This window comes from Oncorhynchus clarkii, chromosome 12, assembly GCF_045791955.1.
Source record: "Oncorhynchus clarkii lewisi isolate Uvic-CL-2024 chromosome 12, UVic_Ocla_1.0, whole genome shotgun sequence".
In the NCBI taxonomy this organism is placed as follows: Eukaryota; Metazoa; Chordata; class Actinopteri; order Salmoniformes; family Salmonidae; genus Oncorhynchus; species Oncorhynchus clarkii.
This window is the reverse complement of record NC_092158.1, coordinates 43,382,672-43,407,415: the sequence shown is the minus strand read 5'-3', so window position 1 is coordinate 43,407,415 and position 24,744 is coordinate 43,382,672. Positions and strand designations below refer to the sequence as shown.

General features: G+C 41.8%; 2 protein-coding genes across 4 annotated transcripts in view; both read left to right on the top strand.

The window, feature by feature from the left end:
- The first annotated feature begins 1,356 nt into the window (after positions 1-1,356).
- Positions 1,357-9,067, top strand: LOC139422044 (transmembrane protein 218-like). The gene is made up of 3 exons (XM_071173181.1): positions 1,357-1,992; positions 2,632-2,734; positions 7,918-9,067. Exons 1-3 carry the CDS (start codon positions 1,883-1,885, stop codon positions 8,050-8,052), a joined length of 348 nt encoding a protein of 115 aa, XP_071029282.1. The 5' UTR covers positions 1,357-1,882; the 3' UTR covers positions 8,053-9,067.
- Positions 9,068-13,298: 4,231 nt separating this feature from the next.
- The window catches only part of LOC139423218 (roundabout homolog 4-like), a 28,847-nt gene continuing 17,401 nt past the window's right edge, over positions 13,299-24,744 (top strand). The window contains exons 1-2 of one of the 3 annotated variants that reach the window (XM_071174977.1): positions 13,299-13,634; positions 18,925-19,257. In XM_071174977.1, the coding sequence (XP_071031078.1) occupies positions 13,439-13,634; positions 18,925-19,257 (529 nt within the window). In that variant the 5' untranslated portion in view covers positions 13,299-13,438. Of the gene's footprint in view, positions 13,635-15,281; positions 16,640-18,924; positions 19,258-24,744 lie in introns of those variants that run through there. The other 2 variants (XM_071174978.1, XM_071174979.1) reach the window with 2 other exon arrangements.

Sequence of the window (24,744 nt, the reverse complement as noted above, 5' to 3'; positions counted from 1 at the left end):
GAATGACAGCTTACCTGAATGCCAATCTTCATCAGACTGACACTAGGCTGACAACACAGCCTATACTCCCTTGCACAAACTGTGACGTCTGCCATGTAAGACCCCTCCCACCCCCCACCCCACCCCTCCCCTCCCCTCTGGCTCCTCTTATCCCCCCTCCCATCACCTCCACTACTCTCCCTCCAGTATTACCACACAAACCCCAGCACTGCGCATCTATTCAAATCGTGGAGTCTGCCGCCCCCCTGTCGGCTCATATTAAAAAATTACCGTCAGACAAGCAACTGATATGCTACATTCATTGGAAACATTAGCAAACATTCCAGTTATCCAGAATGAGGATGGATACATTCTGTCACTTCCCAATGATGCAGTGATGTAAAGTACTTAAGTAAAAATACTTACTTAAGTCGTTTTTGGGGGGGTATCTGTACTTTACTTTATGATTTATATAAAGTTGACGTTTACTTTTACTACACTACATTCCTAAAGAAAATAATGTACTTTTTACTCCATACATTTTCCCTGACACCCAAAAGTACCCGTTACATTTTGAATGCTTAGCAGGATACTTACCAAGAGAACATCCCTGGTCATCATCTCTACTGCCTATGATCTGGCGGACTCACTAAACACAAATTATTCGTTAGTATACATAATGTCTGGTTGTTGGAGTGTGCCGCTGGCTAAAATCATTTAAAAAAAAGTACTGTCTGGTTTACATAATATAAGGAATTTTAAATTATCTATACATTTACTTTTGATAGTTATGTATGTTTAAAACTTTTACTCGAGTAGTATTTTACTGGGTGCCTTTCATGTTTACTTTTTACTTCATTTTCTATTAAGGTATCTTAGTGTGACAATTTGATAATTTTTTCACCACTGCAATAATAACACACCAGTGAAAAAAGTGCTTTATTTATCAAATTATTCACAAAGATCTATTATCCCAATGTTACAGTGGCACTAGGCGGCAGGTAGCCCAGTGGCTAGAGCGTTGGGCCGGTAACTGAAAGGTTGCTAGATCGAATCCACGAGCTGACAAGGTAAAAATCTTTCGTTCTGCCCTTGAACAATTAATAATAATATAAAAAAGTCTTATTAGCATTATAATGTAAGATCAGTGACTGGTAAAATATCTGAAAAGCATTTTAGTTACCCACTGATAAAATCAATATCACGTTAGTTTGATTTATTGTGGTTAAGCATTCAAAGTTAAAGCATCATTGTTTGTTGTTTATGGCAACCAAGAGAGCGTACACAATTTCAGATTCTTCTTGAAATACACTACACTTCCCAGCACTCTATTCGGTATTAGTAACAACCACTTTGCCAGGCTGCTTCTATCCTATCAAATTGAAGTTTATTTGCAACCATTGGATCCAGCTGGTAGTTGTTATACAGTTTGCACGCAGGCGATAGTACAGAAGTGATTTCGTGCAAGTTCTGTTTGCGTTCAGAAATCCATTTTTTGATGTTGTGGGTTATCACGAGCGGTCTCAAACTTTTGAGTTATTTGGAAAGCAAGTTATTGAATCAGCACGCGCTCACAGGCCTGGATGTTGTGTTGAGTGTACGAGCTAGCTATTTAGCTAGCTAGGTAGCTAACTTTACTGTCATCAGCGGGTGCAAAATGCGACGTCTAGAGTTCTAAACGATGCAATTCGCATTCTAGGGTACAACTTGTTTTGCAGAAACTCAAGTTAACGCAATTAGCTTTGCTTGAGCTGAACAACAGCGCTAGCTAACGCGTATAGCTACGTTAGCTAGCTAGCTCACTTGAATCTCCTCAAGACGTGACTGTGAGCAGCTAACTAGCTCGCTTGAATCTTCTCAAGATGACTGTGAGCAGCTAGCTAGGTTAACCCTTTGGTGAAGAATGGCTGGCACGGTAATGGGCGTGGGCACTGGGGTTTTCCTCATTACTCTTATCTGGATTGTGGCTCTCGTGCTCGGGATGATCCTTTTGCGAGCTACTGGACCAACTAAGTAAGTTACCGGTAGTTGTGAATACATACACATATGCAGGCCTAGCTAAATAGGCTACCTCAACACAGTTTTTACTCATTATCTTGTGCAGACATGATACCACACTGTACATTTACATTGCCCCGAATAGCCTGCCAAGAGGTGAAATCACAGGTTCATAGGTGTATGCTGCACTGGCTGTTCACATCAAATCCCTGGCTTACACTTTTGTGGTTTATACTGTACATTATTATGTATTTCAGAGGGATTATAATGTATTTCAGAGATTATATCAAATAGTTAGGCCCTACATGTTTTATACAGATGTATGGCTAGCCCAGTGCCGTATTCGGTCTACTGTTATTCGACTTTAGACCAGCCTGCTATTTGCACTGTTACTGTCTAGGTCACATGTTTCTGACGGCTACTGAAATGTCAAGATTTTACTCTGAGAAAATGAATTGATTCACTAAAACGTGTAAAAGGCGGTTAGTTTACTGGTTATACATATTTGATTGGGCTGATTGCAATGACCTTGGCCTATTTTGCATTAGTCCTAAAGAACACACAATCAAAAGTGATTGATTACCAGTCAAAATATTTGAAGAATACAATTTGACCCCATATGATATTAAGGATATCTGTATTGTTTTTTAACAGGTTAGGCGTCATCCCTGTCTTCCTGCTGGCCTTCATTGCCACTCTTATCCTGGTGTTCTTCCCCCGCAGCTCAGAGACTCCGTCACCATTCAAAGACATCGAGGTAAGCAAAAAAACTGTAATACAATTGTAATGCACACACACGCACGCGCAAATGTACTCCAGCGTAGAGGCAGCCAGCTGCAGAAGGCTCTTGGGTGTCAAAGTTTCTCTTTAGAAGTGGGAGCCACTGGTGTAATGTGTTTTCTAATATTGATACTCAACTAGGGATGGGCATTTCAGATTTTTACTTGAGTACTCGACTGAAAACCCCCCATATATTTTTTAGAACACAAGGCCCGCACTGGAAAGAAATATGTGTGCATTTATCTATAGGCCTATGCCAACAGTGCGCGACAATGGCTAATTTGTTATAACCATTATAGATAACAAATCCTAATTCATTTAGCAGACAAGACACTCTTATTTCCCGAGCCCTTATCACAGTCTAGACACCTATTTTATAGTTTAAAAAAAATAAGTAATATAATAGAATAAAATATAATATTTTTCCAAATGAAAAAAGTTGCCACCTTGAAGTGATGAGCATCTCACGTCTGGAACAGTTATTCTCAGTGATCATTTGAAACGGAGCTCTATTTGGCGAGTTGAAAGCCTATTTTCTTCAGGGTTACAAAACAAAATCTGTATTTTTGATATTCTGATGTTCAATTTAGTTTATTCTGCCGGTTCTTTGGAATTTTCTAAATGGATTAACAATTTCACATTGAACACTGCGTGGTGATGAATTACAATCACGACATCTGTTTGAGTAGGTCTAGGCTTAATGATTCTGATAAATATACTCTTTGTGTTTATCAAACTTAGGTTTTTGCGTAGTTTCATTTTTGGAACCTGTCTATGTTTAGTGGGGTTATAGCTTAGGCTAAACAATTCTAAACGGCACTAGCGGTTCACAAAGGAGCCAAAGTGGAAAATAGACGGGACACAATCGTTCCAAAACTGCAACACATATCAGTTCATTTTGAAGTTGTGATAAAACTGTTGTCATTTTGCAAGGAATGTTGCTTGTGTATCCCATCAGCTGGATACAGTTTTATATGCATCTATTTCTGTAGGCTTAATGGGAGCTTGTGTGCGCATGCAATTGAGTGAATGAGACACGGAGGGAAAGGGAATTTAGGGAGAAGAACTGTGTGATGCTGGGCTATTTTTTTTGGGGGGGTGCCCCGTAAATGCACATGTGCAAATAGAACACTAGAGTCAATGCAAATTAGCTTACTCTTCAAGACAACAAGTTGATGCTGTTGCTATGCAACCTCTTGCTAGCTAGTTTAGCATAACAAATGACTAGTTAGACATTTTACAACTTTGTGTGTGTTCTTAAATTCAATGTGAAGTGCCAGTGTGCGCTCGTAAATTCAGAGCGTTGTCAGATTGTCTGTTTTGTAAATTCAGAGTGTTTCGCTCTCGGGGCGCACACGGGACGCTTGGGCCGCGAGGTAGAGTTGATTTGAGCGTTCTGAATTTATAACAGCAGTCAAGGACCCAAGCTAACGTTGGCTAGCTTGCTAGCTACTTCCAGACACAAATGAGACCACACTGATCATTTTACTCGCCCTAGCAGAGCTGGGTAGGCTGTTTTTATTTTTCCAAAGCTTTGGTGACTGTAACTGTGCTGCTGGCAACAATTTTAAATATGCTTTTTTGCCAACGTTTACTGACACTGGCCATATTCAACGGGTGTTGAGCGCTCATAAATTCATTATTCTGGGCTCTAGTACACTCAGACGAGAGTGCTCTGAAAACGGAGTAGATAGCCAGAGCGAATTTACGAAAGCACCCAAATGTCCATTGAGAACGCACAACGATTATACCATTTAGCTAAGCAAAGAATGACAGGAATAATCAAGTCAATAAACATTGGGTAGTTAGATAGCCTATAGTTAATATACTGGCAAGTTTGATAAGTTTGAACTAACATACCAGTACTTACTGCTGTAATGATATGCTATGTGGTTCGTAAGGACAGAGTAGCTAACAAATTGTCAACCAGCATAACGTATCAGGTAACTTATTTGAAAAGTCATTATTATATTGCTCAACATTTTCTTAACATTTGTTATAATTAGTTAATGCAATTATTTTGTATCCGCTCTCGTTGTACTTCGGCTGCATATTTTCCACCATTTTCTTCAAATCTGAAAACGATGTGAAGCCACGCAAATTTCCTGAAGAATTGCATTATGGGCCCCAAGGTATGGAAATAGTGTCCTTTGTGCGTATACTTCATATTTTTGCGAATTTAGTACCTCATCTGGTAACTTTTGGTATACTGACTATATCCATACTATGACCAATAAGCATACTATATACTCAATTCACATCACAAATAGTATGGTTAGTATGAGTATTCGAGCACAGCTACAGACATCTGCCCCATTGAATCATGCGCATAATTTTCGTGTCATTATTAGCTAACCCATCTATGAAGATCTATGGAATATGAATAGCGTATTGCGCTCATCAAATGATTCCCCTGAACAACACAGAGGGATTTGTCCCAAACAAGTAAACTGCAACCCATTTTTTTTTTGTCATGGTGGCTTTTGTTTTGTTTTGTGGCCCATGTACATTATGTAGGCCAAGCAGAGTGGCCTGTTGGCCCTGGCTGCAGAGCTGCAGTCAGAACATGTAGCGGTGTGTTTGTCATAAAGACCTGGTCTGGTTTATCTCTCCCCAAAGGCAGCACAGCACAGACAGACCACAGCGCTTGCCTTTCCTGCTGCGCTGTCTGTGCATGGGAAAACCAGAAGTACAAAGAGGCATGGGCTGTGTCTCATAGGGTTGCAAAATTACGGGAACTTTCCATAAATTCCCTGGTTTTCCAGAAACCCTGGTTGGACGACTACGGATTTCCTGCTTATTCCCTCTCGATTCCAGAACACCTCCAACCGGGATTTCGGAAATACCAGGGAATTTATTGAAATTTGCAACCTAGTCTCAAATGACACCCTATTCCCTATTTAGTGGACTACTTTTGATAATGCTCTGGTCAAAAGTACTGCACTATATAGGTAATAGGGTGCCATTTGGGCCTTAAACATGGTTCTGTGCCTGTTTTCCTGTTAGTTTAGGCCAATGTGCAAGATCAGCTGACACACAGACCCGATGAATCAGGCAATATATTTTCGACGATGTATTCATTATGGATTCTGTTTTTTATGTGAATAAATTCACTATTTGCTGCTCTGTCATACTTTAAAAATCAATTTTCCACAGAAAAGTGTTAATGTATTTAGGTTTATGTAGTGAAATATTCATTGACTTTTAAATTAGTTTCAAATCTTAGGCATGTGTATAAAAAAATGTAATAAAAATATATATATATATATTTTTTTTTATTGATTTTAAAAGATGGTGGAGTGCATAATTTCTAGGCCATATTAAAATAAACAAGCGTAGCTAAAATAGTTTTAATTCGGCTGATTGCACATTGTAATTAGTTGTGTCAATAGTCTACAACTGGTGTACTAAACGATCATTACATCAAAAACCATACCGTTCGGTATGATGTAGCCTAAGCCTATTGAAACACACAAGGGCAGACCTATTACACATGCAATTTGCTTGTAGAAGGTGGTCTTATAGAAGAGGCTCAACCAGTTATTCCTTACCACAGAGATCCTATTAAATTACCTCTGAATAACTAGCTACTGTGTGTGTGTGTGACCGACCACGATAATGTGTGAATGTGTATGCATGTGTCTGTGTGTGTGTGTGTGTGTAAGAAACGGCTAACCTCTTGCTGTTAAACAAAAACAAAATATCACAGTGCCAATTAGGCCGGCCCCAGACAGGGCCTCCGTACCGAACGGCTCGATGCCACATTAATAAAACATGGGCCCCAGCTCTGGGCTCCGCTTGCTGGCTAATTGGCAAATTAGAAAATGAGATGCGTTAAATGAGAGAACACTGCATCCGCCAGAGACAATGCCCCCCACCCCTGCCCCGAAGCTCCCACCAAGGCCCCAGTATCCTATCTTTAGTCAGCAGTAGGTTGTTACCGCCTCGTAATATTTGGCATCTGTACGGTGGAGCAGGTCTTCAGGGAGTTGGGTCTCTTGGTTAGTCATCTCTTCCACTCCTCCCCCCAGGTCCTTCTGTTTTGTTCCAACAGGCAACGCAGTAAAACCAACAACTGTCCAAGTGTAACCTTGTATCTAAGTCATAGGGGCCCCCAGTTAACACACACACACACGCTGGCTGGAAATTGTATTGACCAAGATGATGGAACACAGTACTATTGACTCTTCTGTGAATTATGTATTATATTAAATGAATCATATTAAGTGTAGTTAGTGTCTCTTTGAGGAAGGTTGGTCATAATGCATTCAATCATTTTTTGGGGTGATTTGAATCATTTGTATGTTTGCCATTGTTTCAACTTACCTAAGTGTTTAGTTTTTTGAGCCATTTCAAGTGGATGATGCAACAAGTGATCATATTGTATTCATTGAGTGTGATCATTATCTTTTAAAATAAGGCCTGTTATTACTCACATCATTATTGACAAGTCTCTTCCCCTATCATGTCCATTTATTGAACGAGGCCATGTTTGCTTGAGTACAATATAGTTACTGCCTGAAACGTGTACATTTTATAGAGCAACATGGGTCATGATCTACTAAGTCAAGTCAGAGTGAAGTAAGTGAAGTAAGTAAGTAAGTAGTGAAGTAAGTGTGAGGAGAGAAGCCTGCCTTGCCTTCTCATTTCCCTCCAGCACTGATTACAGTGGCTCACTTGTGACATCTGTTGGAAGAAAGAGGAATTAGGATAATTAAAACACAAGTTACCCATTTATCAGATATACACAAACCATTATCGATCCTAACTAACTCATTCATCATCCATTTGGACTTTGATCTACACTGAACCAAAATATAAAGGCAACATTTAAAGTGTTGAGGGGGGGGCTCATAATATGAGAAGAGTACTGTTAGTTTGGCTTTGTCCTTTTGTAGTGAATAACTAATTCTGAGTGGTTGGGCCTGGCTCCCCGGTGGGTGGGCCTATGCCCTCCCAAGTCCACCCATGGCTGTGCCCCTGCCCAGTCGTGAAATCCATAGTTTAGGGTCTCATTTATTCCAATTGACTGATTTCCTTATATGAGCTGTAACTCAGCAAAATCTTTGAAATTGTTGCATGTTGTGTTTTATATTTTTGTTCAGTATATTTGGTCAACCAATGAATGAACATAACAACCCTATCTCTCTACTCCCACAGATCGTAGACACTTTCTTCATCGGCCGATACGTCCTGTTGTCAGTGGCCAGTGTGGGCTTCCTGGTTGCTCTGTTTGGCCTGCTGCCACTGCATTTCCTGGAAGCCGTCTATGCCAAGCCCTTGAGAACACATTAGAGCGGAGGGGCCAGGCCAAGTTGACTCGCTAGACTGGTGGCCAGGGCCGTATGTGCAGCACTGGAGATGAGAAAAGGCCAACTAAGAGGGGCCCTAGTTAAATGGAGCACCGGACAAGTTGGCACCTGAACCAAAACACAGGCAGAGCCAATGTTTTCTCTGTGGTCAACTGTTGTGTTTGTTGTTGGGGGGAGTTTTGGGCCAACCATCATTAAAGATAGGCTAAAATGTTGCCTGGTATCTCACCCTGACATAGATTATATGTTTTGATGTTTTGTATATAGATAGCTATTAGTTTGATTTGGTGTGGTGGGGTAGCAGTTGCATTAACAGAATGGATTTATATCTTGGGCCTCTAAAGTTCAGAGGATAAGACTTATAGCTGTAATTTAACTGTATGTATATATTTTTTACTGAACTTGTATATTTTTTTAACAATACAAATATTTTACAAGACAACTTCATTAAACATTTCATTGTTGGTTATCCCGCCTACTGAAAACTAATTCCTTCTAGCAAAATCATCCAGCATCAAAATGCCACTAAAGAACTCAGGCCTAGTCCTGCTGAAGCAGGCCCTGTTAAGAATATGCATAGCGCTGTTTGTCTACGTTCAGATGCAGCCAGGTGTCTTTTTGAGTGAGTTTGGTTAATTAAGATATCTTCTTTGATTACACTTCTCATAGCTGTCTGATTCATGAAGCCTCTCAAGTCAGTCAAGTAAATTGAATGAAGAGAGAACTGTCAGTAGCAATGCTGTGACATACTATGATGTGAAGTAGTAGCCCTCTCACATAGTTAAATGGAGTGAGCGTGTTCATTAACTCCAGATGCATCCTGTGTTCTGTCACATTTGCCGGCATTTAAACCAGATAGATTGGATCTGCACTCGACTACATTGAAATGTAAATTTTTCAACTGACTGATGCCGTCTTTCTCGGTCTCATACCCCCAAACAATAAAACAAAGTGGGAAAGCACAAATTCTGGTTTTGCTGTTGTCCCACAAAAAACTTAATGCAGCATTTATTTTCCTTGAACAATGGGCGCTATTGTTTTTAAGTGATTTAGTCATTTCAACTTTCAGATAAAATTGCAGAAATGCTCATCAGAAGTGTGCATTGTGTAGCGTTCACACGCATCTTCACTAATCCTAAAATGAGATGTAATCTCCAGGACAACAAACTGTAATCATACGGTATATCAAGTTTCCCTATATTATTCAGACTGCAACAAATGTGAAACTGGGAGGCCAGGCCTGTATAAGTATTGTGAAAGACATCACAAAAAATATATATTCTAAAAGGAATCCAGTCACAAGCAGTAGGGGTACAGCAGGGGTATATTATTGGTAACATATCACCATGACACTAACATGTTTCCTTTTGCCCCTTAGAGGATAGTAAGTAAGATGTAAGATGGATGTCTGCTCTCATCAATCATTTATCTCTAATCATACCATTCTGTTGCACAGTGGCGTGGTTAGGATAGTATCACCAATGATTCCACAGAGTATGATGCTTTTTGCAATCTAGGGGCTCAATTTCCACTGCTCAGCCCCTCTCTTGGCTCCTTGCAGCCCCCTATTTAAAGTGCAAAGCCCGACGGGACGTGCAGTGAAATTCCAACCAGGATGATGAAAGAGAATCTAATGAATCAAAACCAATCCTATTAGTTCCGGCCCACATCTCCACACAGTGGCCTTTTCTACACGGTCAGGCCCATCCACCACCACAGGTCCCTCTCACACAGTCTTGGAAATGGGTGGTGCAGCCTGGCATGGGATGGATCTGAGATCATTCAACACAAGGGGTATAGGTGGGGGTGTGCGGGGGGGCTCCTTGCCTGTAATCGAGCATGTGATTACCATGAAACATGATCTTCGCCATAGAGTGGTATAATGTTTTGAAGCATAGTGACACTTGTTGGATAGGATTTACCTGGGAAGTGTAGAAAACGAATGTGGCCTATGCGTTGAAATGTTAGCAGAGACTAGTTTATTTGCTAGTTGTGTGGGGGTTGTCGTTGAAATGTACCTTTTGAAATGTTTTTCCTGCAACAACAGTTGATATTTCAAGGTCGCCATGCAGCAGATGCCACCGATTACCACATCTTTCAGCTGCCTCAGGCTCCAAATCTGACAGTTTAGGGCCTGCGTAAGACGCACGCCCAAAGTTCTTTGCTCCAGCCAATCCAACTCTTTCTCACTCTTTCTTTTGCTTTATCCCTTTTTTTAAATTATCATTTCTGTTACCAAACTCCCTCTCTAGGGAGTGGGAAAATGGGCAGAACAAAGCGTCTGGGGGTTTGAAGCTCTTTTGGAACCTCGATCCAGAGCCTTTGTGGAGCAGCCAGCTGGACATACAAAGAGATGGGGTGGGGAGAGAGAAAAAGAGAGGGAGATAGAGATGTGGGGGCAAAGAGGTGTGCAAAGCTCAGGATGTGGGAGTGGTGCTTGGTTTTGAAGCAGGGGAGGGGAAAAAGGAGGGGAAGGGGAGTGTGCTCCTCACTAGAGCCTGTTTTGAGATGCATTGAAGCAGAACTCCTGCCTTGCCCCCCCCCCCCCCCCCCCCCCCCGCACCCTATCCTTCATCCTCCGTTCCTGGTGTAATATGGCCAGTGTCATCAAGCCTTTCCACTCTTACCCAACCTAACCCTGAAGATCCTCTATCAGTGCTCCAACATCCTGACCCATGGTTAGAGCATCCCTTCCAAGTTGTTTGACAGGAGACAAGAGCCAATGGTTTAGCACTGCCGGTATTGATGATGGATCTTTGATCCACTCGGCTGGCAAGTTTTCAGCAGGCCTCTGTTGCCAATTTGTTATAGGTTTCAAAAGTATACATTTTTTGTTGAGGGCTTATACAGGGGAAAACCCCCAAAAATGGTTGAACTGGTTCTAAATCCCTCAAAGCCTGAATTTGATTAAGGCTCCCTGTCCAACGAGTGGAACTGGGAACATCCAAACCTCCAGTGAGTCCCCTCACTACCCTGGCTTGGCTGGCTGCTTCACCATAGCTGGGAAATTAGTTGTTTTGGGGGGTAGAAATTTGCTTGGTGCAGGGTTGCCCTGGCAACTGCCGATGTATTTTTGGGGCAGAGGACTGGATTTTCTCACTGCCGCCCCGGTCTTGCTCGATTACGCCCTTTGTGTGAGGCCAGAAGGTGCTGTCAGTGCCCCACACACTCTGGGACAAATCAGAGTCCCAGGAGCCGGCGTCGCCTCTTTCCTCTTAGCCCTCTCTCAGGAGGGGATTACCTCCTCCCAGGGTGAAGACGAAGGCCCAATTTAGAGGTCAGAGTGCTCTCCAATGGTCTCTTGTCAGCTCAGACCCGACGGCCCATCACGGGGCAAAGCGTGGCTCTTCGGGGATCCCTCTGTGATTGTGGGGAGAGGTGTCCGAACATGGGCCACCTCCCGGGGAAAGGGTTACGATGTCGGGCTTTAAAAAGACTGGTCGTAATGATGGAGTGAGAGATGTGTTGTCTGTGGTAGATGGTCACTGTGGTCCAAAGGAAAGATGTGTGTGTGTTTGGTGGTCCTGTCAGTTCATACATAGGGAGGACAGGACATACCTGTTGGTCTTGCTTTTTGTATCAAATGGAATCCAAGTGATTTTCAATGGAATAGCTCAATGAAGTGTTGAAGAAATGGTTAACGATGCAAGAGGTGTTTGTACTATTGACTTGGCACAGACATGTTCCTGAAATGGAATAGTGATAGCCCATTGAACTCAATCGTTAGACTTTGGAGCTGAATTCACACTGGAAAGATGATGTAGCCAATCAGATATTAAAATCAGGGTGGTTTTATGAGGTTTACAGTTTGGTTAGCTATGTATCGTAATGTGTACTGCTCACTGCTAGACTAGATGCATACAGCAGAAGGTGTCCCTGTATGCATCTCCCTGCCCCATAGTGACTTTTAGTACATCAACGTCAAGTCTCCTTGTCCATTGGCGGTTGCTGGGCACAAAGAGAAAATTGTCAAGAGGTTGTTGGGATAAAACCCATGATCAGGTCTGATGTGTTAGCCCAGCATGGTACCTCTGTTCCCCCAAGTCCTCTCGTCTCCAACCAGCTGGACTGGATGGTGGTTGTTGAAACATCGGACCAGAACGTTTCGACAAGGTCGTTGTAAAAAAAAAACTTTTGTCTGATTGTGATCGCTGATCTAAGATGATGTACGAGGGCTCATACTGTGCGAGCAGGCGGCTACAAATTTGCCTTGCTAGTTGCACTAGTGGGGGGTGGGCAATGGGGATTTGAGTTGCCTCGTTAAAGGAAGACCGCGAGTGAAAAAAATAACCCTTTGTGGCCCCTTTTTTTCCCTTTCCCTTCTTATCAAAGGGAACTGGCGTTCTTCTGGACAGATAATTGATACGTGAGCTCCGAAAATTGAAATTGTCACCGGTGAAAATGAATTATCTACACCTCAACAAATGAGAATGCACCGGCCTTGATGTCTAGTTTTGTTCCATCTTGCATTTGGCTTTTCATGGCATATTGTAATATTCCTTGTTGGAAAAGCATGAATATCCTCCAACAAAGGCTTACCCTTTCTTGCATTGATGCATTTAGAGTTTTCAGAGAGGGTCTGAAACACTCCCTCTCCAATCCTTGGTCTAAAGCGCTATGGGCAGAAAAGGGGGGCACACCGTAACAGATACCGCCTGCCTACTTTAGTCAGTCTCCCTTGAAAAAATTATCTCAGAACACAAACCAATGGGTGGGGAGGCGTGATGCATATCCAATCCCTTTGATGTTGCGGAGTGGAGAAAGTGGTATTGTGCTGGACTTGATCAGTCAGCTGGTAGACACTTGATTAATGGAACTGATCAAGCTTTGGTAAAACAGGCTTCTCTGTATCCTCCCCCTGCCCCAAACTCTCTTCCCTTTCTCCTCCCCCTCCAGGCCTTGTTTTCTGTCCCCCTGCTCCGTGCAGAACGAATGACACATATGCTGTTGGAGGAGACAGGACCCCTTGGTCCCCTTCTCTTCACTCCTCTCCCAGTATGGGGCCTGAACTTGTTTTTCAATCATTGTTTCCCCCCCCCCCCAACATATTTCTCTCCCCCCCCAAAAAAAAGAAGAAAAAAGAGGCACAGAGAAAGAGAAGTGAGAGAGCAAGGAGAGAGGCAAAAAAAAGAAAGAGGGAGGGAGGGAAGGAAGGGGAGCACAAAAGCCAGGGTGCAAGGAATATAAAGAAAAAACATTCTTTATAACAATCTCCAAATAATTTAACGCAGGGAGGTCTAAGAGTTGTCTGGGGAGAGACTAGCTGAGATGTGCCTGTTGGGGCTCTACCAAGGGCAGAGATTGTGCGCTAGGCACGGAGCTTTGGCGTAGAGCTGTCATCCAGATAGGGAAGACGCAGACGCTAGAAGATGCAGGTTGGAATGTGTCTGCTCTGGGCGACCTGGCTCTATACCTGGGCGGAAGGGTCACTTCAGTGCCAATGCACCTGTCTACCTGAGCCGGGATTGGCCGAGGGGTCAAAGACACAGGTCAAGGATCATAAGGAGCATGTCCGTCATCGATTGGAGCATCGGCCTCATAGGGACAGGCCACACCGGAGAAAAGGTAAGCACCACCCTTCCTTCCCCCCTGACCTTGCTCAAATGTCTTTTGAGGGAAACCTGTACCATAGTAAAGAAGGATTGATGAGCTCAATAGTGTTGTGGAGTGCTAATGCTATTAGCTCAGACGGTTCTCCATGTTCCACTATATCCATCTTTGGTGCAGTTCATTGCAGTATAGAAGTTGTGGAGTTAGGCTATATCATGAATTAGTAATGCTTTCCTGCAATTAGGCGTCTTATTGATAATGCATTACTGATTAGGTAATGTATATCTGATCGACTGTCGGTGTATCAAAATGCAGAGAATGATGTACAGAATGACATCACCAAGTTTGCAATCAAAGTCTAAAGAATGTTGGTCCCATACATATTTTGTATCCAATGAACTACTTATGAAAAGTGAAATACATAAATGATCAGTTCTATATGAATTATGCAAGCTTGTCATTTGCGCATATGAAGTGTATTATTTCTTTGTAGAGTGAGACAGCTATGCCTGCCCCAAGCTGTTATGAGAGACATTGCACTCAGCATGTGTCCCAGTGTGTGGACCAATGCGTGACATCTTTAAGATGGAAAACACACAACAAAAAAAAATGTATTGGACGATTGATAAGAAAATCAGTATGAGTCGACTTGGGTCAGATTCATCCAAGTTTACTCTTGTTCCTGAATTGGCATCCAAATTGTTGAAGACCTCATTAACTGCAGCCAATAAGTTTGTTCTATGGCATTCTTCTTTCAACTTGTCTTTCGGAACAATTGTGCCTCAAACAGTTGACTTGGAACTTCTTCATGTTTATAAAATACCTACTGGGTACATTTTTTGAAGCCATCCTTCAGCACATATTTAACCCAACATCATTTCCATGCCATGTGTTTAGAGCGAGCCTTCCTCCTTCAGCTTCTCTAAACCTTTTGAACATGTCTGGAAGCTGGCCGGGGCCATCTAACCCGAGTTGTTGGATCAATATAAGCTTCCGTCACCTCGACTGGGCCTTTTTAGACTGAAACAATGGCCGGTTCACTAAACAGCAACTTTATTTATGTGTTTGTTGGAGGGAATGGACTTCCATTGGTAGTTATCCCTTTCTCTTCTCGCCATCTCCCTCCGGGAGCCCTGTTTTTACAGGATTTGGGGTAATTGGGATCAGTATCTATTAGCTCCTAAAGTCGTTTTTCTTTTCTCCTCACAGCTATGCTCTAGCCGGGCCTCCTTGTTTCTGCTGTAATGTATCACTAGGTGATGACATCTGAGTGTCTTTGTAGAAGGGTGTAAAGGAGAGATGTTGTATCCATTTTGGTTCAATTAAAATGTCTCAATTAAAACTCTAAACGCTAAAAGAAAACATCAGAATGCATCTGTTATTCTTAGGGCCTACTCTGCATGCATCTGTAGGCTAGAGCAAGTCAAACCTCTCCATAAGTCATTTCAATCAGTTGAAAAAGGCTATTGACATGAGCAGTTGTTATTGTGATCGCTTCTATCTGCAAAACAATTCCTAGCATTTCCCTTTTTTTGCTCTGCAACGTCTTATTTTCAGATGACATTCGACTGCAAGAACTGTAGAATGTCACCAGTTCATGAAACATGAGATGAAGTCATTTCCATGTATTGTTTAGAAGCATGGGAGCCTCCTCATTTTCTGTCGTTCCATGCAGTGTTGACAGAACTGCTGCTACAAATTGTTTTCAACAAAAAAAAGACGACCATTCCACATTTATGGCTGTATTACACGGAGTGTACAAAACATTAGGAACACCTGCTCTTTCCGTGGCATAGACTGACCAGGTGAATCCAGATGAAAGCTATGATCCGTTAATTAATGTTGCCTGTTAAATCTACTTCAAATCAGTGTAGATGAAGGGGAGGAGACAGGTCAACGAAGGATTTTTAAGCCTTGAGACATGGAGTGTGTATGTGTGCCTTCAGAGGGTGAATGGGCAAGACAAAATGTTGAAGTGCCTTTGAAAGGGGTATGGTGGTAGATGCCAGACACACTGGTTTGAGTGTATCAAGAACTGCAACGCTTCTGGGTTTTCACACTCAACAGTTTCCGTGTGTATCAAGAATGGTCTACCACCCAAAGGACATCCAGCCAACTTGGCACAACTGTGGGAAGCATTGGCATCAACATGGGCCAGCATTCCTTTGGAACGCTTTCGACACCTTGTAGAGTCCATGAGGTTCTGAGAGCAAAAGTAGGTGCACCTGAATATTATGAAGGTGTTCCTAATGTTTTGTACACTCAGTGTATAATCATTCAAAGAATGCGGGCAACCAAATATAAAGGCAACCAATATAGCTTATGAGGATCAACATTGCTGTAGGCTACCCGAAGTGATAATCTCAAATTGGCACTTCAAATGAGGGAACATTGAAATAGATGTAAACAGGTTTCAACAGATGCAAATGATCTTATTATTCTATGAAAAAGTGTTGCATTTGAGGAAACGATGTATGTTCAAAGTAAACCACAATAGCCTATATCCTATGTAGACTATGTGGCAGGGCTTTTATTCCTCTGCAACTATCCCAATGATGTGTTGGTGATTAAAAAGGTGGCTTAAGCTACTCATGCGACGAAAGACACATTTTCAGCCTGGGAATTAAAACGGGGGAGTGGCGCATTTTTTAGGCGGTGACTTGTTGCCACTTTGCCTAACTCTTCTATTCGCATGGTAGTCACTTGGGACTGTTGCTAATTGCATTGGTGCTCTCTTGGATTTAGATAAGGTGGTAATCAATGTGTGATGGAATGGCAAACGAAACACTAATGGAATTATCTGAAAAACCTTAATCAATCTGGAGAAGAAACCTCCTCAAATGGAACTTGGATTTGAGCGTAAAACAGGAAACGCGCCACCTCAAGTGAAGTAATATTCATCAGATAGGTGAACGATGCGATAACGATTTGTTTACATACTTTGGTGACCTAACGTAAAATGACGGAACAGGTGTTTATAAGAATGTTGGTAATTTTCGCAGCTCTTGGAAACCTTGCAGGTAAGGCTGTTATTTGTATATGGTACATGTAATGCACTGTAGGCATATGGTAAACATATCAGCTAATGCATTTATAGTTTATTTAATTATTGCTAGCAATTTGAGTAAATAAAGTTCATTATAGAAGTTTCCCCTGCCTATATTTCCACCCTTTTTTTCAATGGCTCTGTTATTGTGGCCTGGTTTGTGAGGCCTAGTTGAAGGAATGGAGCTTATTCTCAAAATAAGTTTCTAGTGGTATCAGACACCATTTGTTTATTGATAGGCTAAGCTTTTTAACACCAGGCTTTAGCCATATGTGATACATAGCAAATAGAGTTCTCTCCTGTTTGTGATGGTTGTTTGTTTCCCCTGCTTGCTTCAAATAATGTTCCTACTTTTCAATGGCACTTTGTTGTTCAGTAAATAATGAACAGTTGATGTTGCCTACAGCACCCTCCGAGTCAGTCCATCTGTTTGACACAGTACTAGGCTATTGTTATTCCAATCTTTATGGAAGTGACCATTTAGAAAGTAGTATTAGTCTACTCTTAAGGTTTTGTAAATAATATGCATATTATGCAGATATTTAATTGAAACTGCTTTCAATTTTTCAAAACCATTTTATGACTTAAGTGTGGGCTCTCCCTCAGGAAATAGCTTTGTCTGAAACAATGTAAACTTTGCAAGCCACTGACAAAAATGTCTTACCTCGCAATCAGGGGTAGACCTATGGCTAGCCTAGTGTTAAGATTAGCTGATTGTAACACAACTGAAATCCTATCAAAATAACCTTGACAGTCTTTGAAAGCATGTCATCTCGTACATGATGAAAGCATCCATCAGATAACTGTTCCAGTTGCAATGTTCATTATCAAAATCAACACAACCATATATAGCCTACCACAGCTCAATGGCCAGAGTCCAATTTTTATCCAATAGTACATAGCGCCAGTGTAAGCCTTAGCATCAATAGTGTTTTGACATTGCCACTCAATAAGGGCATTGTCGTCGGGGCAATAATAGCAGGGGTCCACAGCCACGCACTCAGTGCACAGGTGACAGATTTCCCTTTGAGCCCTCTTGATTGTGTTTGCGTGAAGGAATTTTGTTCTATTGTTTAGTGTGTGGGTGGGTGGGGGGGGGGGGGGGCAGCCTTGCGACTGGTTTAGCTTCCTGTCCCATACAGGAAGTACAGCAGAATCCCCCCACTTCCTCCAACTTGGAGTCATCCAATACCACGGGCCGAACAATGGAATACCAATGATGCTGTCCTAAGAATAGGCATTGTTTGTTGGTAGCCAGTGGCTATGCTTGTTTGTGGTGGATGCTTTTACTTAAGTGTGTGAGCTGACCCTGAACTAGGGGCCACTCTCTGGGTGTGGTGTCTCTACTGTAAAAGTCCACTATTACTGACTCTTAAGTATACCCTTGTTCCACTTTAAAAGGGGACCACACACTTCAGACTACTTCAGGCAGAGTTTGTTTGAGACCACTTTGGCCCACTTTGGCCTCACTACCTCTCCATCTGTCATTCGCCTTTGAGTCATACTGTACTACATTGTTGCTCTCCAACACAGTAAAACCTGTTTTTGAAGGTGGGAGTTGCTTATGGCATGAAAAGCATTGGCGAGACTCCAAAAGGAGATGCTTGTTGACGTATGTAGCCTAAAACACTGACCCAAGATCAGATTGTACAGGGCCTCCCGTTACGTGAGTTACGTTATGTTTGTTTGTGATATTACTAGAATGGGTGTATGAATCAGTACATTCCTTTCCTACTATCAGGTCCCAAGGGATATTAATGCAAGTTAGTTTTTTTGAGTGTGCAAGAAGTTGAAATAGTCTATCCACCTCTCATTTCATGGCTTACGGCCAGACCAGCGTGAATATGCCCGATCTCAGAAGCTAAGCAGGGTCAGAACTGGTTACTACTTGGTTGGGAGACCTCTTGGGAATATCAAGGTGCTGTAAGCTTTTTGCTCACTAGAGTATACTGTTATAAACACAGTAATAATATCAGGACCATTTTAAAATGGAATGGCTATTCTAGTTCCTCAAAGTGTTTTGAGTTACATGAACTTGAAATAGTCTATCCAACTCTTGTTCCATGGCTTACGGCCATACCAGCCTGAATACGCCCGATCCCGTCCTCCTCACCCCATTCATTGCTAAATGAATAGTATGCATAGTAATAGTAATAAACTATTGCCAGAGCTTCTGTGAATGAACAGATGCAATAGCCTATTTTGACAGAACCTTATTTTCTCCATCATTCCTCGATCCACTGTTTTTGTTCCCTCCAGGTTCCAGGCTGAGGGCGGAGGTAGTGGAGGTAACCCCGCTGATCGTCCACCATCCCTCAGACGTGGTGGTCATGGTAGGCAGCCCTGCCACCCTCTCCTGCCGTGCCGAAGGCACACCCGAGCCCTCCATCGAGTGGCTCCGCAATGGCCAGCCCCTGGAGATGGACAAGCTGGACAGCCAATCGCGACCCATCGTTCTGTCAGAGGGCAGCCTGTTCTTCCTCAGCGTGGTCCCTGGAAGGCGGAGTCAGTCACACGAGGGTGTGTATGCATGCGTGGCAAAGAACAGCGCAGGCAAGGCTACCAGCCGCAATGCCTCCCTCTATATCGCAGGTAAGACTGTGGGGAAGTCTTTCAAACTAGATGGACATGCATTTATCTTGTCATACAATGCCTTCAGAAAGTATTCACACCCCTTGACTTTTTCCACATTTTGTTGTGTTACAGCCTGAATTTAAAATAGATTAAATTTAGATTTTGTGTCACTGGCCTACACACAATACCCCATAATGCCAAAGTGGAATTATGTTTTTAGAAGTTTTTACAAATTAATAAAACATGAAAAGCTGAAATATCTTGAGTCAATAAGTATTCAAACCCTTTGTTATGGCAAGCCTAAATACGTTCAGATGTAAACAATTTGCTTAACAAGTCACATAATAAGTTGCATGGACTCACTCTGTGTGCAATAATAGTGTTTAACATGATTTTTGAACGACTACCTCATCTCTGTAACCCACACATACATCTGTAAGGTCCCTCAGTCGAGCAGTACATTTCAAACACAGATTCAACCGCAAAGACCAGGGAAGTTTTCCAATACCCCCTGCAAAGAGGTATTTTTAAAATCATAAGCAGACATTGAATATCCCTTAGCTTAGAGCATGGTGAAGTTATTAATTACACTTTGGATGGTGTATCTATACATCCAGTCACTACAAAGATACAGGCATCCTTCCTAACTCAGTTTCCTGAGAGAAAGGAGAGCACTCAAGGATTTCACCATGAGCCAATGGGGACTTTAAGACAGTTACAGAGTTGAATGTCTGTGATAGGAGAAAACTGAGGATGGATCAACTACATTGTAGTTACTCCAGAAATGCTACCCTAAACGATAGTGAAAAGAAGCCTGTACAAAATACAAATATTCCAAACATGCATTCTGTTTGCAATAAGGCACTAGTAAAACTGCAAAAGACATGGCAAATAAATGAACTCTATGTTCTGAATTCATAGCTGTATGTGTTATGTTTGGGGAAAATACAACACAACACATCACTGAGTACCACTCTTCATATTTTCAAGCAGGTGGTGGTGGATGCATCATGTTATGGGAATGCTTGTCATCAGCAAGGACTAGGGAGTTTTTTAGGATAAAAAGAAACCAAATAGAGCTAAGCACAGGCAAAATCCTAGAGTAAAACCTGGTTGTCTGCTTTCCAACAGACACTGGGAGACAAATTCACCTTTCAGCAGGACAATAACCTAAAACACAAGGCCAAATATACACTGGAGTTGCTTACCAAGGCAACATTGGATGTTCCTGAGTGGCCTGGTTACATTTTTTACTTAAATTGGCTTGAAAATCTATGGCAAGACTTGAAAATGGCGGTCCAGCAATGATCAGTAGCCAATTTGACAGAGCTTGAAGAATTTTTAAAAGAACAATGTGCAAATATTGTACAATCCAGGGGCCTCATTTATCAATCATGTGTAGGCACATCTGTGCATAAACCATGCGTTCCACGCAAAGTGTGAGATTTGTCAATATGCATGTTTGCTTGAGAGTGTTAGTAACTTTACGCACAGCTATGACCATGCATAATGCTCAATGCCAAGTGGTATAAGAGAACTTCTTGTCAAGCGTAGAATGGGGAAAATATATGTTGAACATTTGAGAATTGAGAGTAATAATAGTTGTATTTCCATTGTGAATTCATGAAACATATCTTGACAGTCATATAACTTGAGTACATTAGTGCATTTGTCACAATAATAATTCTTATAAAATACAGTAATTTGTTAAATTAGAGGCACGTGTGAAAGTGAAACCATTGTTGAAATACTATAAAAGACTGAGATAATGGTAAATCGCACTAGGCTGATCTCACTCTATTTGAAGATTTGGCACGCTGCATTTCGTAGAAAGCGCGTTTATAGAGACAGGTGGGATTGTTTTTGGCAGGAAGTACAGATTGGTTTTGGGAAATTATCTGATGAACCAATTTGCGAGGATTTAAGACCTACTTTAAAAAGATAAACGCATGCCATTCCAGTGCAAATCCAAGTGCTATCCACCCTCGGGTTTTTGGCAACATGCACTTTTCAGTGGGAGCTTGCCGATCGGCATCTCACAACCAGTAGCGGATTTAGGTATAGGCAACATGGGCAGCCACCCAGGGCGGCATCTTGCCGGGGGCGGCACGGGGCGCCCTCACCCAAAAATGTGTAATAGTGACATTTGACGCAATCGGTTTTCCATCGCTCATTTGCACGTCACGTCAATGATATCATGTCACCTTGTGGGACTGTGGGTCAATTAATCTTGTCGGAGTGGGAGCCCTGATTCTAGTTTGTGAGCTAGACAGGCTACTGCCTGGGAAGGTCTCCCACTCAGAAGTAAGAGATGGGGCGGGGGCATGTTGACCTCAGGTCTCCCCACTGGAAGCCAGAGGTAGGGGGAGCAGGGGACTCAATCAAATAGCGCACCTCTAACTTTGTACAGTACTAATGCAATTAGTAACATCAGTCACACTACGAAATGCTACCAAATAAACCACAATTTATTCATAATACTGTGAATATATAGTTTCACAGACATATTGTTGCATTTTGTTCTGGTTTGTGTGAAATCATTAAGAATAATATAAAACCAGTCCAAATGTATCCAAATTTGTGGACTGTTCTCAGAATTTGTCTTGCTCTTCCAGTCACCTTAGCTCAAGCAGAGAGGCCCTTTTCAAAGCTAAAGTTCATCAAATCCTACCTGAGGTCTACCATGTCACAGGAATGCCTTAGTAGCCTTGCTGTCATCAGTATTAACCATGCAATTGTTGAGCAGATGTCTTATGATGATGTAATTGATGACTTTTCATCAAGGAAGGCAAGAAAGGTCAGGGTTTAGATGGCAGTTGAGCAATTTAGTTTGTGTTTCTTGTTTGAAGTGCAGTAGTGTAATAATCATGTTATTCTATTTGCGTGATATAGGATTTGTGCAATTTAGTGTTATGGGTGTTTGTGAGCTATAGGGTAATAGTGTAATAATTTGATGATATTTTTTATTTGTATTTATATACTACAATGTGTTTTTATTTGTCTTGATATTTTTGAGTCTTATTTTTGAATATATTTTGATATTTATTTTTGTTTTAAATGTTACGATTATTTATTTGTTGTTCCAAATGTCAGAATAAAAATGAGTTAGTGCAGAATGGTGCTTTTTTTGTGTGTTGGCGGAGGGGGGGGGGGGGGGGGGGGGGGGGGGGGGGGGGGTGTTCTGGATACAATCACCAGCAAAACGAACTGTAACATGCAATTTTCATACACCATCACACAACAGGTTGAAGTCGAGAGTTTTTTTATTTATTTTTGCCAACAATGGGTTCCCAAATAGGAACGGAGCAATAGAACGCACCCACATGACCATAAAAGCGCCATCCTAAAACGATTTCAGCTATGTCAACAGAAAAGGTTTCCACTCTTCATGTGCAGGCGATAGGTTATGTGGTGAGCAAAAGACGCTGCTGAATGTGGTGGCCAGGTGATACGCACAACTCGTTCATTCTGCAGAACAGCAATGTTGGCCTCTACGCCTACAGGAAGGAGCTGTTGAGGATGGATGGCTTATTGATGAGTGTTGTCTGCTCGTTTGAAGTATATTTGCCATTGCTAATGTAACTAATTGGCTCAATGGTCCTCTCTTTTTGCTATGTTTGAATTTTTACTGGTCAAGCCACAACTGAGCGAGCCAAATATAATATTTTGGTTGTACTCAATCTCTGACACTAGCACCTGTATTTCATTCTTGGAAAATTATATTTTCTATGATTTTTTTCTTTGCGGGGTTGTATGTCATGGTACGCCACTTTATTTTCCCCACATGCTTTAAAGGGATGATTTTGACCATATATGGTTAATTAGGGACATTTCGAAATGCAAATAGCCAAGGTCGTGCACTGAGGCGGAGAACAATTGGTATTTATCAATGGTGATCTCCTACCGGTGTGCACTCATAGGATTGTTTGATAACTCAAACATTTTCTATGCGTATTAACATTCTAAATTCCTTTCGTAAGTTGTATTTTAGAACAGTTCCTCCCAATATTGTCAAAATGAGGCCCCAGGTGTGCAAAGCTCTTAGATTTACCCAGAAAGACTGATCATTATCACTGCCAAAGGTGATTCTGACATCTCAGGAGTGTGAATACTTGAATAAATGAGCTATTTCTGTATTTTGTTTTTAATAAATTGGCAAAGAAATGTGTCAAGGGGTATGAATACTTTCTGAAGGCACTGTAAATGCCAAGATACCATGCAAAAATAATTGCACACTACAATGAAGAGAGGTACCATCACACTGTTATGGATCATGTGAGTGAAAAGACTATGTATCAGTCTCCGCAGTGTGCGGTAACTAATAAACCACTCAAGATATTGATTAGCTGAATCAGGTGTGCTAATACTGAGATGGAACCAAAACCACACAAGGCTGCTTTCCAGGACCAAGACTGTGGAACCCTATGCCAGATGGATGTGAAACTGTGGCCTTAGAATACATTCTATTGTCTTGGTTGTATGGCTCTTTGTGGCTCCTACATCCTGTCCCATTCACTTCCTCTCTACCTCCATGCTGATCTTTAACATTATATCAAGCTGATATATGATCTTTGAGGTCAACGGGATGCCCCCAGTATCCACAGACCCACAGAATCCTGCTCCAGAGGAAGAGAGAGCGAGATTGTCTTTGTGATTACAGAGAATAAGTAAGGGGGTCCAATGTCAATGAATACCCCCTCTCCAGGACAAACACTGTTAAATGACCCCTGACCCCCAGCCTCTGTTTGCACCCAAAACAGGGTCACCCAGAGACCACTGGATTCCTGAGCTGGATGGTATAATTAGTGGCTGATTGACTTGTTGGCGGAACTTCCCTGGAGCAGTACATTTGGTGGTGGAGCCATTGGGACAATAGACAGTGGTACCTAATTTAGATTCAGTTGGCAGATCAACAGTACTTTAGAGAACAGTAGCAGAAGGATTGTGGTATATTTAGAAATTAACCTTTATTTATCTGGGTTAGTTTCATTAAGATAATCGTGCAATCGTGACCTTTGTCAGTATAGTTGTATTGGTTAGGACAAGTAGCCTAAACAGCAATAAACCAGGCATCACTGTTAATTCAAGAGTTGGACTAAGTTAATTTCCGGCTAATTATTAAGTTGAAGAATACACGTATCTACATTTGAAAGAATTCCAGTTTAAGATCATTCCTTAATATTTTGCTGAACAAAAGATTGGAGATATTCTACTAGTACTTTATGGCATTAGACCATTGTGTGTCCAAACATGTTTTGTCTCATGATTCCATTTGGTGTTGCAATGTAATGGTATCAGTGAAGATTTAAACAGGCATCCTAAACATGTTGTAATTTATACATTCAAGGTGAAAGGCCATTGTTTCTGTCCTTTTGGATATAATGGGAGGAAGCTCCTTAGACCTTCAACCTAAATGGTTCACAGTTACTCTTAATGATTGAGTAAACATGACTTGTACCTGTCAAGAGGTCAGGCTTGTCTGTCATGTACTTGTGGTTATGTCAC